Source organism: Microtus pennsylvanicus, chromosome 17 (assembly GCF_037038515.1).
Source record: "Microtus pennsylvanicus isolate mMicPen1 chromosome 17, mMicPen1.hap1, whole genome shotgun sequence".
In the NCBI taxonomy this organism is placed as follows: Eukaryota; Metazoa; Chordata; class Mammalia; order Rodentia; family Cricetidae; genus Microtus; species Microtus pennsylvanicus.
In genome coordinates, this window is record NC_134595.1 from 27,022,592 (window position 1) to 27,041,130 (window position 18,539).

The following is an 18,539-nucleotide window of genomic DNA, read 5'->3' on the forward strand; positions in this document are numbered from 1 at the left end:
GTAAGATTTTTGTTTTGTTTCATTTTTTTAGTGTTTTGTTTTTGATACAAGGTTTCTCTGTGTAGCCCTATCTGTCCTAGAATTCACTCTGTAGACCAGCTGACCAGAGAGATCTTCTTGCCTCAGCCTCCTGAGTGCTGGAATTAAAGGTGTTTCCATTGACAGCCAGCTGCATACTTTATTGAAGTGCTTGCATTTTACCAAGATGTGATATACGTAAGGCACTGGCATAGTGGTGTAAAGAAAATGAGTGCTTCCTCACACTGGTGTTGTGAAGCTGCCGAAAATTACAGAAGGGCAAAGAAGCTAACAACTGTGCCTGAGAATGCTGCATTGCACCATAGATAACAAACAGGGAGCTGGGACCTTCAGAGCCAATGTCCACGGCTGTCCTGGAATAAGGAATGCTGTGCCTTGAGCCAGTTTCCTCTCTTGTGAGTGAATCTCCTCCACACTGGGCAAAAGTGCCCTGTGATAATCAGCAGGTTGAGGTACTTGGCACAATATGTGGATCTGGTTTTACTGACAACATGAAGCACTGTGAGGTTTCTCCCCCCTCCCCCAATTTTCCTGAGATGTTTGAAATGGTTCTTTATGGCCTCTGGATAAGTACCTTACATGTCCTAGTTGTAGTAATTGTCATTTTTATGGTTCTTAAAAGCATCAGGAGGCATATGTTATATGAACAAAATAAGATGGAGATAGCTAATTAAGAGAATGATCCTGGATTGATCTGTAACAAAGATGGGTCAGGCAGGTGGCAGGTTCCAGTAATCCCAAAGTACCCATGATTTTGGGTGGGGGAGGGGGGTAACAAGCTGTTATTGAAGCCCTCTCACTTCTGTGCTTCCACAATGGGTAGGTGGTACAGATTCTAAGCTTTGGGCTTCTAGATCTCTTAGCCAAATCTTGTCTACTGTGTGATAGTTTCTGAGAAAAGTTAATCAAATGGGCTAGAACCCTACTTTACTTGAATTTGCCATGTTCACTCTTCCATTGAAAGTCTGAAGAATAATTTACATCAACCTTGTGCAGAAAATAAACACTATAGTTTTCAGTAAGAAGATAAAAACCTTGACTGAAACATTTAAAACAGTACATTACTGAGTTAGCTGTACTTGGGTTGTCTCCTCCTTGATTACTTTTCTCTTGTAGTGTCTTACTAGGATTGTGTGTGGACGTGAGATCAACCATGAGCTCCGTTGCAGTTTTGACCCAGGAGAGTTTTGCTGAACATCGAAGTGGGCTGGTTCCACAACAAATCAAAGGTGACAGACTACTTTACAAGTTTTCCTTATTAACTTTGGAGACTGGGCTTCTGCTAATTTATATTAGTTGGTTGCAAGTGGGATTGGACAGGTGTGAGGAATGACTCTAGAAACAGATCTAAGTATGGTCAGTTTCTTAGAAATTCAATTAATCTGAAGATTGGCAATGACTGGGATCCTTTACAAAATTGCTGCTCTAATTATGGGGTGCTGAAATACTGACTGAAGCATCCTGAGCCTCTGAGGATAAGGGTGAAATGTGACGTCTGTGCTCTTTAAGGCCATTAGTCAAGATGGAGACCAACACTGTCCAGTGGGTTAGAATGCTAGTCACATAAGCAATTTGGAAGTTTTCCAAACCCAGGTTAAATAAAAGGGAATAGGTGAATTTTTTCCGAAATATTTTCAGTCAAAAGTTTTGCTGTTTAAACCAGACCAATCTCAAACTCATGATTCTTCTGCCTCTGGGATTGCAGGCGTATACCATTACACATTTAATACATTAGCCTAATATATGTAAAATATTGTCCTTGCAACATCTCAATATAAAGAATACGTACCTTAAAGCCAGCTACTTTATGTTATTTTTCTTTAAATTTTAGTCTATATGTTTATGCAGGGCATTTGATTTGAATGCTAAATTTTTGTACAAACGTCTTTGATCAGGGCTAACAAGACAGCGAATAGATAATGGTGTCTACTTGCCAAGCCTTTGACCTGGATTTGATCCTAGCACCTACACAGGTGAAGGAAAGAACTGACTCCTGCAAAGTGTCCTCTAACCTCAATATGCAGCTCAACATGCATACACATGCACATACACAAATAAACATAGATAATATTTTTAATTTAGATTTTCTAAAATTTTTGAATGAAAAAAATAAGTTGTTCTAGGTTGTTAGACCATATTTAAGTTTTCCCTAGAATGGAAATGAATATCATTTCTTAAATTTAGAATGAATTAAGCATTTAAAATTCACTTCTTGGCTTCACTTTACCCACTCATTCCCAGTGACCACTGTATTGGTCATTCCTAAGACACTGCTGGTTGTCTGGTTCTCAGTATCTGGGGTCTAAGTGCAGCTATCTGTAGTTTCTCCTTTCTTAAGAGGGAAATGGCACTTCAAGAGTCCTGCCTCTGTTTATCCCACCACCATCAGGCTCAGAAGCAGTGAACTTAGACTGGAGTCCTATCTAATTCCAAAGGTCGTCTTGTCTTCTCCATATCTGCATGCCCCATTGTGTTTTTATTGGGCCCTGCTACTGGTAGATACTGCTTAGCCTTAGGGATATGGGATTATCTAAAACATCTATATAGTTGTTTTTGTGGAGATCATGATTAAACTAGACAAAAGCATGAACAAATTTGAGCATCATGGAACATAAACATGACTAATAGTCAGGCCCTGATTTCTCCAAGTCTTGCTGTTCCTGTCTTGGCTTGAGAGGCCATCAGAGACAGTCCCCATGTGAGTTAATTTCACCATTGTACATTACAAAGGGAAATGTGGAACCTTTCTAAAAGCTAATTCTTCTGGGTTTTTTGTTTGTTTGTTTTTAGGACAGGGTTTCTCTGTAGCTTTGGAGCCTGTCCTGGAACTAGCTCTTGTTGACCAGTCTGGTCTTGAACTCACAGAGATCTGCCTGCCTCTGCCTCCCAAGTGCTGGGATTAAAGGTGTATGCCCCTGCCACCCGCTTTAAAAGGTAGTTCTTAAAAGCAGTGTTTAAACTTGTACTATGTGCCAAGCATTTATAATCATGATTTACTTTTGTACTATTAGAAAATATGAGGACCTAAAAACCTGTCACAAGCTTGCATTCAAGGGTTTTATACATCTCAGTACTAAAATGGGACTTATTGTCTTACCTTTCATAGTGGGACCATGTAGAGGGCAAAACATTAACATTTCTGGAACTGGGAATCTCTAGCCCCATCCATTTCGCACACTCAGGGTGCTGGCCTGATGAGTACCTGAGGTTTTTTCCCATAGCTATGAATGAGGAAAGTGTAATAGTAGCCTTGCTCACTCACCACGTTTTAGTGGGGGTTCCTGCTACCTTTCTGCTGTGTTTGTTCATAGAATGTTTAATTATAGTGCTTTCCTCCTAATCTGTGTTCTCTGGTCTAGTTGCCACATTAAATTCAGAAGAGGAAAGCGACCCGCCTACCTACAAGGATGCCTTCCCTCCACTTCCTGAGAAAGCAGCTTGCTTGGAAAGTGCCCAAGAACCTGCTGGAGCCTGGAGTAACAAGATCCGGCCAATCAAGGCCTCTGTCATCACTCAGGTAGAAACACATTTCTTTTTGTTTTATCTGTTCCTTGTAGGAAGCAAGAAGAACTGATAAAGGGTTTTTGAGTCTGCAGTGATGAGTACATTTTGGGTATGTAAAGTGGAGGAGTCTAAAAGGTTACGATTCCTCCTGTGGAGCACACCCTCCACCATGATCCTCCCACCCAGCCTCCCTGGCACTCTGGACAACTGGCACACAGTTTGAGATAGGCCATATTTGTCAGATTCATGGGGCCATGTACTTTTCTATTCATTGTTGCCTCTGGCTGCGAAGTCTGCCTTTCCTTATCCATATGACAGCCAAAAGCTAATCTGTTGCTGGGCTTTGTGACACCTAGCTAATCTATCACCCAGAAGCAAGAGGCAGGCAGATCTCTAGAGTCAGAGGCTAGCCAGAGCTGCATAGTAAGAAGGAATAAAAAAGGGGGGGGGGGACATAAAAAGTTAATAGTCTGTCGGGAACAACTAATGTATTTCCTGGTTTCCTTTGGCTTCATTCCCCTTCTCTCTTGAGCTATTGGGCTAAGAGTTGAGTGTAGAACTGATACCTGGTTATGATAGAAAATTATCACCCATGTAACTATAACTTCTTGCCCTAGTGTGCATAAGCAACTGCCTCTTGATCTTTTCTTTGTGAACTTTTGCTCTCTTGTCTTGTTAAATGTATCGTGTCTTGTTAAATGTATCTTTTGAATGATTCAGACCTCTTTGAGGGATAATTGATCCCTCTTGCTTCCAACACTGCTCCTCCTCAACTCTCCATAAACCCTCCTTGCTCTTTTAGCAGAATTTATTAAGCTTAAAATTCTTGATGTCGCCTATGCCCCTGCCTCCTGCCTGCTGCTACCTCTGCTGTTTCCTATCATGGGTGCATGCTTTCTCTTCTTCAAAAAGATTTTCTATTATGTCCTTGGTGGTTTTGGCCTAGGCACTTGCCTCCCTTTAAATTCTTAACAGGCTTTTTGTTTCTGGTGCTGTTCATTATTATCTGTACCACATGCCAGCCTCCTATCTTGGAGGATTTCTCCTTACTGCCTTGCCTACGGCACTGCTTAGTGGGTGAAGGATTAATAAATATATATTGCATGTGGTCAGTCTTCCTTTTCTTTGATGGTTTAACTTTGTCTTTGGGTGTCTTTTCTGAACAGGTATTTCATGTACCCCTGGAAGAGAGAAAATATAAAGACATGAACCAATTTGGAGAAGGTGAACAAGCAAAAATCTGCCTTGAGATCATGCAGAGGACTGGTGCTCACCTGGAGCTCTCTCTGGCCAAAGACCAAGGTCTCTCCATCATGGTCTCAGGGAAGCTGGATGCGGTTATGAAAGCCCGGAAAGACATTGTTGCTAGACTGCAAACACAGGTGGGTGTCACTAGGCCTGGCATCCCAGGTTACTTGACTGATCCTGGTGCAGGCCAGAGGACAGCAACATTTAGAACCTTTCTGATTTTATTCTAATCACTAAATTAATGATAGAATTGGGGTACCTGTCAGATCAACCACTGAGCTAAATGTACTGAAAAATGAGGCTTTTTGCAGATTTGAGACACTTAACAGCAGTGAGCTTGCTAGGTAGGTAGTGATCGTCAATTTCTAGACCTCAAACTTGGGAAGTAAATGATTAGATTTTTTTTCTCTATTTCTACCAGTCTGGTGCCAGTACTTGGAATTATTTGAGAACGATTAGAATAAAAGGCATTTCTTCAAGGCATTTCTCCTTAAGGCCAAGAAAAGGCAGAGAATCTTACTAACGTGCCATGTGATAGGTGCCATGCTGTGGGGTTTGTTTAGAGATAGGGGCTACTCCCACTTACTGCTGAGCCTCTAGACAAGCTAGAGGGGAGTGATCCTGCTCTGCCACTGATGTAGCCAGCACAGTCTAAGATGGTTCTAAGTCCCAGGTATCATCGTGGAATTACACATTGTAACTCGTATATATTGGGCCCTGAAAAACTGTTAGGAGAATTTTTAAAAGCAAACTCCAAAAATATCATTTTACTTCTAAATAGTATACTGTCTAATGATTGTGCTATTGTCTTACTTTATATTTATAAAGGAAATGCTAAGGATTTCATATTTGACCCTTGGTTTAGACTTATGTCTCTGATGTCTTTCAAGTTGGTTGTTTAATTCAATGTTCATTTGATTGTGGCATCACATGTCTCCTTAACAGTATCTCCCCTACACACACACACACACACACACACACACTTAATGCCATTGATTTGTAAAACGGTTAGTATTTAATTGCTCTGCTTTCCTTTGTGAACTGTTACTGGGTGCTAAGAGCTTGACTGCTTTATTTCTTGGTTTTGGGGGTTGTTTTGTTTTGGTTCTGAAACAAGCACTCCTGGCTGTCCTGGAGCTTGTTCTGTCTCCCAAGTGCTGGGATTAAAGCACTTGCCACCATGCCTTGAGCTTGATTACTTCATATTCAGCTTGTTTGGTGTGGATACTTGTTATCACAGATGGGTTTTGTTGTTGTTTTCCCATGAACTGATGGTGTGATTGATTACTAGAGTGGGTGTCGTCTGCCTTATTTGTCCTTCGCTCATAGGATTCACTGATGATCTGGCTAAATTCATTAAAAGTTGAAAATGGGGAGGGGGGGCTGGAGAAGTGGTTCAGAGGTTAAGAGCACTGGTTGTTCTTCCAGAGGTCCTGCGTTCAATTCCCAGCAACCACATGGTGGCTCACAGGCATCTGGTGCCCTCTTCTGTCATGCAAGCATAAATGTGGCATACATAGAGGCAGAATGTTGTATACATAATAAATAAATCTTTTTTTAAGAAAAAAAAGTTGAAAATGGTGGTTTTCAAATGTATGGTGGTGCTGGGGAGACGGTTTTGTGAGGAAAAATACCTACCTGCTGGCAACCTGAATTCAATCCCTGAAACACACACAGTAAAAGGGAAGAACCAATTCCCCCAAGTTGTCCTCCAACAGCACACACATAAATGCTCATAAAATAAATAAAAATGTAAATTTTAAAATAAATCACTCGGTCTGGGGGTGCTGTCAGTGATGGGTAAAATGCCCTTTTTTATTGTTTTGGCTTTTTTTTTTCTTTTTGGTGACAGGGTCTCTGTATAGCCCTGGCTATTCCGAAACGCTCTATGTAGACCAGGCTGACCTCGAGCTTAACAAAGATCCACCTGTCTCTGCCTTCCCAAATGCTGGGGTTAAAGGTGTGTACCACCACCCCTGGCCTGGTAAAGTATGTTTAAGACCCTAGGTTTGATCTTTAGCATAAATAAATTAAATAGTTAACTAATTAAAAATATAATAATTTTTCTCTTTACTATTTTCTACCATCAGTCTTCAGCAGGTAATTGTCACATTTTAGTACATCTTTGAATTACATTGTGTTAGGATGTTTGAGGGAGGCGGGCGGATCTCTGTGAGTTTGAGGCCAGCCTGGTCTATGAGAGCTAGTTCCAGGACAGGCTCCAAAGACACAGAGAAACCCTGTCTTGAAAAGCAAAAAACAAACAAACAAACAAAAAAAAGAATGTTTGAGGGACTGAGTTTAGCTTTGGTTTGGTTTGGTTTTTTGCTTTTTCAAGATAAGGTTTCTCTGTGTAGCCCTGGCCATCCTATAACTCACTCTGTAGACCTGGCTGGCCTCTAATACCTGTCTCTACCTCCCGAGTGCTGTGGATTACAGGTGTGTGCCACCATCACCCAGATAAGTTTAGTTAATTTTTTTTAAGAAATGTTAAATAAATTTTGAGCAAAATTTCCAGCATTTTTCTGCAATGGCTATAAATATGCTTTGCCATTTGGTCCTACATAATCAGTAAATATTTAACTTGTATACCTGGAGTATAAGAATTTCTTAGGTACAAAGGAGTTGCTGCTGCTGGTGACTCCTGGTCCAGACCATATTGGTTCTCTGAGCACATCTTCACTGCTGATGAGAGAACCAGGCTGTCATGGAACCATGACAGCCATGCAATCCAGGCTGGTTTCTAACTCATGGTCCTGTCTCAGCTGTCATGTTTCCCCATACTAGGGAGTTTTCATAAAATGTCATTGTGAGCTTGGAGAAGTTGATAAATAAGCTGCCTCATCTTTGATCAGAGAAGTTCCTCTGGGTTTCTCCTTGCAGGCAGCTTTCTGTTGTCACCCAATAATCTGAATTTCTTCATTTCTAACATAGAAAGTTTTCTCAGGTTAATCTCAGATAGAAATTTTTGAGAAGGAATATGACTCATTCAAACTATTTCTGTTTAATATGAAGAAAATAGTATTTTTAAATCAATAATTTTCTTTCTTGGGTTTTTCTATTTAAATTTATTTTCAGTTTTTCAAAATTATTTCAATATTTGCATAAATATGTCAAGCTGAATAGAAATCTTCCCAGCTTACATAATGTGCTCCTGTCCTTTCCATTATCACCTTTATACACCACTGTGTATGTTCTTCATTGTTTACATTTACTTTTTTTTTTGTTTTGTTTGTTTGTTGTTTTTTTTGGGTTTTTTTTTTTTTTTTGGTTTTTTGAGACAGGGTTTTTCTGTAGCTTTGGAGCCTTTCCTGGTGCTAGCTCTTGTAGACCAGGCTGACCTCGAACTCACAGAGATCTGCCTCTGCCTCCCAAGTGCTGGGATTAAAGGTGTGCACTATCACCGCCCAGCTCGTTTACATTTACAAATAGAAGCAGAATACAACTTGCCATTATCCCTGATCTCTACGTTGCTTTTTTTTTCCTTTGGTGTCTTGTGTATCAATAAATAATGATTTTCCTCATTGTTGTAGAAAGCAGTGTGACTCCATATGTATGCTGTAGTTTAAGCTCTTAAGTGGTTTGTAGGCTCTTGTTTCTATGTGACCAAAAAGGGGCTGAGGGTCATGTGCATAGGCTGTTTCTTTTCAATGGTTTATCTTTAGGGATAATCCTGGAAATGATTGGCTAGGTGAAAAGATTACCTTAAATATCTACTCTGGCTACCAGCAGCAAGTAAATTCCCTCCCTTAGAAGTTTATGTCTTGCTCTCCCATCTGCAGAGTACAAGAGCCACACTCACCTAATACTCAGGGTTTTGCTAATCTGAGGCATAACTGAGTAAACTTCCCAGTTTGTATATGACAAATGCTTATATAGGTGTTCCTGTGGGTGTGTGCTTGTGTCTGTGGAAGCTAGAAACTGACACCCTGGTGTCTTCCTTGAGCATGCTCCTCCTCATGAGATGGGGTCTGCTGCTAACCAGCGGGGGGGGGGGGGGGGGGCTGGTCCTTGAATTCTACAAGTCCACTGTCTTCTGTCTTCCTCTCTGCTATTAGGGTTACAGACTAGTGCCACTGCAGCCAGACCTTAGCTTAGCTGGCAGGCACTTTACCAGCCAAGTCAGTTCCCGGCTTCAGGAGTATACTTTTCATTTGCAGCAGGATTTGTGTGAAAAGTCTGTTATTCTGCCCATTTTTGATGTCAGATTGTTTACCTTGCTCAGTTTGGGGGAATTAACACTATAGAAGGACTTCCAATCCCTTCATCAGGCATAAAAAGTAAATTTTTTCCAGTTTATTGTTATTTTTAATCTCTGTTTTGCTCTAGATATTTGGTCCGTTTATATAGTTAACATTTACTGTTTTTATTATGTTGAATCATTGTTAGAAAAGCATTTTCTATTTCCAAATCATAAAAATATTTATCTTTTTTTTTCTTCCTGCACGTATAAGGGTGTCCTTCTTTTTCAGTTTCTGACTATTTGGGTTGTATTCCAGTCTTGTGAAATACTGGCCCAGGTTCTCCTCTTCCCACATGACTGCTTTGTCATCAGCACTGTTTGCAGAAGGCAGTCCTCCCACTGTGGTCAGAGGCTGTTCTCATCAAGTTCTAATGCCCACAGTAACCTATGTCTTTCCTGGGCTCCAGGTCATGGTCCATTAGTCAGTCTTTGTACTAATGCTTTCTCACTTTCTCTAGTGTTCACTATTGCTTGGTTTTCTGGTTTCCCCATGCAAGTTTGGGGTGAGAGAGGGGTGTGTGTACATGTGGGAGGCTGGCATCAGGTATCTTTCTTCACCCCTTTCTCAGATAGGGTGTCTCACTGTTCTTAGAGCTCACAGATTACCTAGACTGATTGGCCAGCCAGCCCCAGGATTCTGTCGTCTTCACTTTGCCAGCACTGTGAGCCCATGGAAGTTTATGATCAACTTTATGCTCAAAACTCTAGTAATTTTTTTGTAATTAGAAAAATTGATATTTTTGGCCAGGCAGTGGTGGCGCACGCCTTTAATCCCAGCACTCGGGAGGCAGAGGCAGGCGGATCTCTGGGAGTTCGAGGCCAGCCTGGTCTACAAGAGCTAGTTCCGGGACAGGCACAAAAGCTACAGAGAAACCTTGTCTCGAAACAAAAAAAAAAAAAAAAGAAGAAGAAAAGAAAAATTGATATTTTTGTTATTTAAGCCACCTTTTGTAGCTTGTATGTGATGTTGTAGTAATCTTTCTCATGGTGGGAAAAAGCCAGGGTTTGTAGATGCCTGTCAAGGCGTATACCACTGGATTACACACCCCCATATTACACCTCATACCTTGCAGTTAAAGTTGTTTTTTAAAAAACACTCCAGCTGACTTCTGGAGTCTTTTTTTCTTTCCTTCTTGTTATAAATGGAAAGAAGAATTTGATGAAATAGTGATTTCCCCATGCAGTCAGATGTTTTCTTCTGTCTCATAATAGAGAAGTCTTCATAATGGTGTGGCCCTGGTTTGGACCAGGGTCAGCTCCCTGTGATCATGACATGGTGTTTGAGCTCTCGTGGTTATAAGGGGATGGATGAGATAGCTTTCTCGAGCATTCTAATTAGGGAATATCCTAGAAGAATTTGCTTTATCAGAACCGTAGGTAATTTTTTTTGCTTGTTTGTTTGTTTAAAGTTTTTGGTTGGTTTGTCCTGTAACAGGCCTCAGCAACTGTTACCATTCCTAAAGAGCACCATCGCTTTGTCATTGGCAAAAACGGAGAGAAACTGCAAGATTTAGAACTAAAAACTGCAACCAAAATCCAGATCCCACGCCCAGATGACCCCAGTAATCAGATCAAGATCACTGGCACCAAAGAAGGCATCGAGAAAGCTCGCCATGAGGTCCTTCTCATCTCTGCTGAGCAGGTGAGCCCTCTGAATGGTCTGAACCCCTGCACTTTGCAACATACCCAGCACCAGCCTTGTTTCTAGTGTGCTACCACTTTCAAAACGAACTAGAGGCGCCGTGTATATGTGAGGCCTTGACTGTGACTTTGGCAAGCTCTGCTGTTCCACGGTGTTCTTATCAGTCGTTCATTCTGCCCTTTCCAGGACAAGCGTGCTGTAGAGAGGCTAGAAGTGGAGAAGGCCTTCCACCCCTTCATCGCTGGGCCGTACAATAGACTTGTGGGCGAGATCATGCAGGAAACAGGAACACGCATCAACATCCCTCCACCCAGTGTTAACCGGACAGAAATTGTCTTCACTGGAGAGAAAGAGCAGCTGGCTCAGGCTGTGGCTCGTATTAAGAAGATTTATGAAGAAAAGGTGCAGTATGGAGGTGGCAGAACTGGGGGACAAGAACAGTTAATGGGATTTTAGTGTGCACCCTTTTGCCCTTGAGCACAAAGCTTAGTATCTGTGTTCAATACTTGGTGGCTACAATTCCCTACTGTAGGTTATGCTGTAGGCTGGTGTCTGGTGTTCTGTGTGTGTCCTTTCTCGGGATCTGTGACCACACTGGTAGGTTGCTGCCATAGGATCGGCGCGTACTTTTTAGAGGTGACTTGTAGCTTATTCTGACTTTGAGGTATGAAACCTTTTCCTTATTTGGAAAAAGTAGGGTGGGAGTATAGTTCTGTGGTAGAGCACACTTGTCTAACAAGGAAAAGGCCCTAGGTCAAATCCCCAACACCACAAAGAAAAAAAAGAGAAGGAAAACGGAAAGCATTTATTTACTCAGGTGTTCAGGGTTGACCTTAACATCCTTGAAGGTGACCAGAAGGTCTGTTGGGAAGTCCAGACACCTGAGAAGTAGAATTTCTGGGGGAGCTGGTTATAGTCTTCACTTATTGAGAACCACATCTAGGTCCCCAGCTGGCTTTGTTGGTAGTGACAGACTGTCCATACTGCCTGTGTCTTCTATCTCTCCTGCTGACTACCTTTATGGTGCTCTTCATTAGAAGAAGAAGACTACAACCATTGCGGTGGAAGTGAAGAAATCTCAGCACAAGTATGTTATTGGGCCGAAAGGCAATTCATTGCAAGAGATCCTGGAAAGAACTGGAGTTTCTGTTGAGATTCCACCCTCAGACAGCATCTCCGAAACTGTGATACTTCGTGGAGAGCCTGAAAAGTTGGGACAGGCATTGACTGAAGTCTATGCCAAGGTAATTCCCTCTTAAGTGTGCTTTGATAATTTCTGGGGACCCATTATGGACTGGCTGTTGGTATAACCTGGAGACCCAGACACAGTCAAATGTGTCAAATTGGGGGTGGGGGGATGGAGACACTCACCACTGAATTCTTTGTGTGTGCATGTGCATGTAGAGGCCAGAAGACTGTCTTGGGGTCATCACTCAGGAGGTGAGACAGTCTGTTGACATAGAACGTGACACAAGCCCAGATGCTTTACTTCCACGATTCTACTAGTATGATTACAAACATGCATTACCCTGTCCATCTCTTGGGACCAAAATAGGTCCCTGAGCTCACACAACAAGTACTCCTGACTGAGCTGTGTCCCCAACCCCACCTCTACTTTTTTACATGAGCAGTTTGATAGCTTTGGAGGCTGTCCTGGAACTTGCTCTGTAGATCAAGCTGACCTTAAACTCACGTAGATCCACCTGCCTCTGCCTCCCGAGTGCTCGAATTAATTGGCGACTTTTTGTTTGTTTTTAAATAAGGTCTGACTGTTAGACCAGGCTAAAACTCTTAAAACATCTCCCTGCCTCAGTGTCTTCACTGCTAGGATTAAGGGAATGCACCATCACACCTGATTTGACCTTTGTTTTAACATAAAGTCTATAGACCCATAACTGTTTTTCTGTTTTTGTCGTGTAGGCCAACAGTTTTACTGTTTCCTCAGTCTCTGCCCCTTCCTGGCTTCACCGTTTCATCATTGGTAAGAAAGGGCAGAACCTGGCCAAAATCACTCAGCAAATGCCAAAGGTAGGAAAACATTTTTAACCTGGTATTTTGAAACTGCCTGTCATGATTTTGTTTTTGCTATTTGTCTTGTGGGTGCTTTGAAGACTATAGAATAATATCAAGCTTCAGTTACCCTGTTGATACAGTCAGCTTCCACTAATAACTATGGGAAAGCATGATAAATGTCTTTAGGTATATGTATCATTTTCCCGTCTTTGTAACCAGAGACTGAAGAAGGGCACTAAAAAGAAACCCCACACTAGCTCAGAACTGAGTATAATAAAGGATTATTTATTTAGGGGTAGACTCACAGATCACTAGCCTCCTCATGAGCAAGGAACAAGAACTGAGTCACACCGCCGGGAGAGCGCAAATGTGCACTTTACATCAGCATATATAATATGCAAGGCCACACCCAAGTGGGCGGGTAACTTAAAGGCTACTGGCTATAGGAATTCCTACAGCAAGAGATGGTTTTTTTTCATTAATAGGTTTAATAAGTGTCTTAACTGAATTTAGTAATGATGTTATGATTTCATAATGATGTGAAGAGCAACACTTGGAAAGGGACTTAGTGTGTCACCATCTGTCTTACACTGTTGTCCTTACCAAGAGGCAGCAGAGAACTTCATTCCTAGTTTGTTGACATGAGTATTGTTTGCCTTACCTGTCATTTCAGTCTTTCTAGCCTAAGAATCACTAATGATTTACTTAGATGTAGGCAGACTGCTCTCCCTTTCCAACTACCTTACCCTTTGTGTGTTACAAACAGCACAAGATACTGACCTGCTCGAGTGAAAAGTGAGTTTTATTCCATCACTTCGTTTTCAGAACGTTTGTCCTTGGGCTGAGTAAATATCTTAGCCACTAAGACATTTGCTGAGAAAGTATGAAGACAAGAATGTGGATCCTCAGAATTCCTATACACGCCATCGAGGCATGGCAGCAGTTCCTATAATTCTAGTCTCAGAAGGTAGAAACAGGATCCTCAGAGCAAGCTCTGGGTTTCATTGAGAGACCCTGCCTCTTGAATAAGGTGGAGGAATCATCAAGGATGCTTCCTGACATCCTTCAGGTCTCTACAGACATGTACTCACATGGGTTTATACACAAAAATGAAGAAAAGAAAACAAACAGATACTGTCTTTGCCATCTTTTTCTCTTTATACAATCAAAGTGAAGTCTGCCTTCCAAAAAGGAAAACAATTCCTGAGACCATGAACAGTGGTGATGTCTGTACATACTGAGGGCAAGCACACTGAAGGGCTTCCCAGCTCCTAGTCTCAGCAAAAAGAAGGTATAGCAGAGCTTGGGCCATGATGTATAGTGCCATCCTTCAACCCTTCATTTCAGTTCTTTGTGTTGGTGGATGAGCCCTTACTACCTGTGCAGTACATAGCAACTGTGTTATTTGGCCTTGGCCGTTCCTTCTCTCATTTTGGTCTGGTAGGTTCACATTGAGTTCACAGAAGGTGAGGACAAGATCACCCTGGAGGGCCCCACGGAGGATGTGAGTGTAGCCCAAGAACAGATTGAAGGAATGGTCAAAGACCTGGTAAGTAGAACATGGCTGGTTACAGGGAAGGCTCTGTCTGGTAGGGTGGAGACAGGTAGAAGTCTTGTCATTCGGGACTTACATGGGTGTCATGGTGATGGAAGAGTAGCCTTGTTGTGTGTGTGATGGGTTCTGAAACACAAGATGACTGAGGTCCCCTGGGTGAAAGAAACTATTTTGAGGTTGGGACCTTGGAGGGTGCAGCAATTCTTGGTTGTTGAAATAGGGTAAGTCTTGCTGGGTACGTGGTGGTACAGATCTGTCTCTGTGAGTTGGAGGCCAGCATGGTCTACATAAAAAGTTCCAAGACATCCAGGGCTACATAGAGAAACTTTGTCTCAAAAAAAACAAAGGGCAAGAAGCATTCATCTGTTTAACTTATGCTTCCCTTGTAGATTAATCGGATGGACTATGTAGAAATCAACATCGACCATAAATTTCACAGACACCTCATTGGAAAGAGTGGAGCCAACAGTGAGTAAGGCTGATGGGTGGTGGCGGAGCTCTAATACACTGAAGCCCTGAGAAGGAGAACCTCAATGCTGAGGACCCGCATGGGTTTCCTGCGTTAGCCTCCTGGGTGCTGGGTGCTGCTGTGAATAGAAATTTGATTCTGCAGCTTCGTACATTTTCCTAAAGAAACTGCCTTTCCCTTTTGCCCAAGATAAATTGTCACTTTCAGAATCAGCCTTCTCTAGCTAGAGATTGTATTTTTACTTTTCATGCAGTCTGCTTTACTTAGCCCACCAGTGTTTGTGGGACTCTAATAGTTACCTTCCCAGACATGCACCCAAGTCGTTTGCTCAGGAGTTTTGTTAAGTGAGTAGTAGTAGTCATACACTGTCTAAAGATTGGGGTTTGTGTGGTGGTTGGTTGGTTGGTTGGTTGGTTGGTTCTTTCGGTACAGGGTTTCTCTGTGTCTTGGCTGTCCTGGAACTTTGTAGACACTTTAAGGTGTGTGCCGCCACCACCCAACCTTCAAGCTCGGGTTTGAATTTGTTGATTGAGGTTACAGGAAGAGCACAAGAATGCACTGACCAGCCAGGCGTGGGGGTGCACACCTTTAATTCCTGCAGAGGCAGGTAGACCTCTGTTGAGTTCAAGGCCAGCCTGGTCGCATCAGTCCCTACCAGATTACTTTCTCTGATCATATACTGTCTGTGGAGCCCATCTTGGGCTTTGGTTTTTCTGGCTGTACAATGGACAGTTCTTGAATGGGGTTATCATGTTCTGTCCAGAGAACATGATGGAAGATTTTTGCAAATTTTGCCAAACAACTCTGTTCTGCTAAAGGTGTAGTCTCCTAGCATATTACCCCCAAAACCATGATTCCTTGAGGGACCCCACATTAAATGGCCCTAGTGTGGTGGTACACTCAGGAGACAGAGGCAGATAGATCTCTGAGTTGGAGGCCAGCCAGGGCTGTTTAACGAGACTCTGACTTTGCCAGGGCAAATCAGGTCCCTTCAGTGGCTATGTCCTTATTTAAAAAATGTAATTTGCGGGCTGGAGAAATGGCTCAGAGGTTAAGAGCATTGCCTGCTCTTCCAAAGGTCCTGAGTTCAATTCCCAGCAACCACATGGTGGCTCACAACCATCTGTAATGGGGTCTGGTGCCCTCTTCTGGTCTTCAGGCATATACACAGACAGAATATTGTATACATAATAAATAAATAAATATTTTTAAAAAATGTAATTTGCTACCTGAATTGTAGATTCCAAAATTACTTGCATATTAATAGTACCTGTGATAATTTAGATAGTCTAAGACCATATGTATACTCAAGACCAACTATGTTTCATACTAATTAACACTGGTCATAATTAATTTGAAGCTCTTACTACAGTTGTAGCTTCTATTCAAGGCTGGAAGACAATGCCCTAGAAACTTTGCTATCTGATAGAGAGCTCAATCAGGTTTTTTGTGGTTTTGCTTTTGTTTTTTAGACACTCAAATTTTAATTAATGGGAATGACTCAATAGCATATTGAAGCTTGGTCCTTATCCCCTTGGTTGTTGGTCATTAGTAGGCCACCATACCTTTTGTGTTGAAGATGTGTTTGTATTTCTTTTTGTCCTAAGTCAACAGAATCAAAGACCAGTACAAGGTGTCTGTGCGCATCCCGCCTGACAGCGAGAAGAGTAACCTGATCCGGATTGAGGGAGATCCACAGGGCGTGCAGCAGGCCAAGCGGGAACTGCTGGAGCTCGCCTCTCGAATGGTAAGCCAAGTATCCAGACCATGCCCAAGAGTGCTGGCTTGTGTCTGTTGGCTGCCACTAAGGAAAAGTATTGTTGGTTCTAGAGCCATGCTCTGCTACCTTCTCAGATCACCAGCAAGGCTTGTGTCTCTTGACCCCCGAGTGTCAGAGAACAGAGATCCCATGTGCCTGGCTGTCGTTTCTAAACTTGAACGTCACTACAGTCTCACTCCCTGTGGGCCCGAGGCATCCAGTAAATGAGGATCATGCTTCAGTGATTCCTGACTGGCTGCACATGCAAGTTACTGGCGTGATAAAGATCTGATAACTATGTCTTACTGTGTTCATGTTCTTATCCTAGTTCCCACACTCGGAACCTCAAATTGGAACAAGTGTTTTATGGGGAGTGGTTCTTTATTTCCTGTAACCCAAGGTCTAGCCTTTGGCTTTCCTCTGGCATTCCTGGGCTCAGTCTCCAGGCCAGGGTCTGCTGTTGGCATCCTTGCCTCCTGCCTTGTGAACCTTGCCTTGGAGTGTGTTCTGCCTATTCTTGAATCACTGTCATCAGATCCTCCAGAATTCCTGAAAATGTTTTATAGGCTGACGGTGTTCTTCCTGTATTCCATCACTGCCTGTTGTTCTTGCTTGTGGGCAGTAGAGGACATTGAGACTGGTGTGGATTCAGTGACCTGTGATAAGGCATTCTTTCCTAATTATCCATGTAGGGTATGTGGTCCAAGTCCATTGTACTCAAGAATGCTTCCGTGCTATGTGGGATGTTGTAGTTGTGGTGGAAACACATGCTTCAGGCTCAGCTTAGGGATTAGTGCTACTGTGACTGCACTCAGGGCTGAAGGGCCAGCCCTGCAGTCCATTCTTTAACTGTGCTGTTTAGGAGGATAGCTCACCAGCAGCATAACCTAATTTGAAAGATTAAGCAGGTATCCTAGAATAGGCACCCCTGGAGACATGTTTCTGGAGGCTGCCACAGACAGCTACCCGGGCACCACCTCATGGTTTTCGAGGCGTTAGTAGTAGCCTCTTGTGATTAATGGCTTCATCCACTTTAATTGTATTTTAGGAAAATGAGCGTACCAAGGATCTAATCATTGAGCAAAGATTTCATCGCACAATCATTGGGCAGAAAGGTGAACGGATTCGTGAAATTCGTGACAAATTCCCAGAGGTAAAGCTTTCCCCAAAGCACTCTTCCTTCTTTTTCACCTTATGTTTTTTTTGGGGGGGGGAAGGGTGATTTTTGTTTGTATGCTTGTTTTTTGTTTTCTTGTTATTTGGAATCAAACCCCCAGGGCCTTATACAGTCAACTGAACTACACTGCCAACCCCAAAAGCATTCTCTGACTTCTGGGAGTGATGATAATCTTCGCTTAAGGAATTGTCAATATTTCACTTTAAAAACATAGACGCTTGTAGGCATACATACCACAATGGATATCTAGTTTGAGGTCAGGGAGCAACTTTCAGGAGTTAGTTCTCTTCTATGTGAGTTCTGAACTCAGATCATCAGCCTTGGTGGCAAGCACCCTTCCCCATTGATCCATCTTGCTGTCCCCAAAGTTTAGTATTACAGTAATTATACACTGTCCCCTGTGATTTGTTTTAGGTTATCATCAACTTTCCAGACCCAGCACAAAAAAGTGATATTGTGCAACTCAGAGGCCCCAAGAATGAGGTGGAAAAATGCACTAAGTACATGCAGAAGATGGTTGCGGACCTGGTAGGTGACTGGATGCACCCTCTGGGGTTGGGGAGCAGGGCTCTCACAGTCCCTGCAGGAGTTCTGCCTTTAGGGGTGGTATGCTGTGTCAGGGGCTTGGAACAAAGTGGTGGTAGCACCTCTCTCAGTGCCTTGGTGTTTAGTTTTCACTTTTGGAAATTATCAGCTTGTTTGTGGTGGAATTAAATTGAACCGGAAAGGGAGCTATAATTGAACCTATCTGTCATCCTAGCTTTCAGAAGCAGAGTCAGGAGGATCTTGAATTCAAGGCCATACTGGCTACATATTAAGAACCTGACTCCAAAATGAGAGGGAGAAAGAAAAATAATTAGGGGGCCTGGAGGGATGGCTCAGTGTTAAGA

General features: G+C 42.5%; 1 protein-coding gene across 4 annotated transcripts in view; it reads left to right on the forward strand.

Moving 5' to 3' along the window:
• Positions 1–18,539, forward strand: part of Hdlbp (high density lipoprotein binding protein) — a 72,829-nt gene that overhangs the window by 39,041 nt on the left and 15,249 nt on the right. For all 4 annotated transcript variants that reach the window (XM_075951975.1, XM_075951972.1, XM_075951974.1 and 1 more), the window contains 12 exons: positions 1,156–1,268; positions 3,399–3,556; positions 4,710–4,925; positions 10,470–10,676; positions 10,863–11,078; positions 11,714–11,920; positions 12,597–12,704; positions 14,134–14,238; positions 14,634–14,712; positions 16,321–16,460; positions 17,521–17,625; positions 18,064–18,177. In XM_075951975.1, the coding sequence (XP_075808090.1) occupies positions 1,193–1,268; positions 3,399–3,556; positions 4,710–4,925; positions 10,470–10,676; positions 10,863–11,078; positions 11,714–11,920; positions 12,597–12,704; positions 14,134–14,238; positions 14,634–14,712; positions 16,321–16,460; positions 17,521–17,625; positions 18,064–18,177 (1,731 nt within the window). In that variant the 5' untranslated portion in view covers positions 1,156–1,192. The remainder of the gene's footprint in view (positions 1–1,155; positions 1,269–3,398; positions 3,557–4,709; positions 4,926–10,469; positions 10,677–10,862; positions 11,079–11,713; positions 11,921–12,596; positions 12,705–14,133; positions 14,239–14,633; positions 14,713–16,320; positions 16,461–17,520; positions 17,626–18,063; positions 18,178–18,539) is intronic.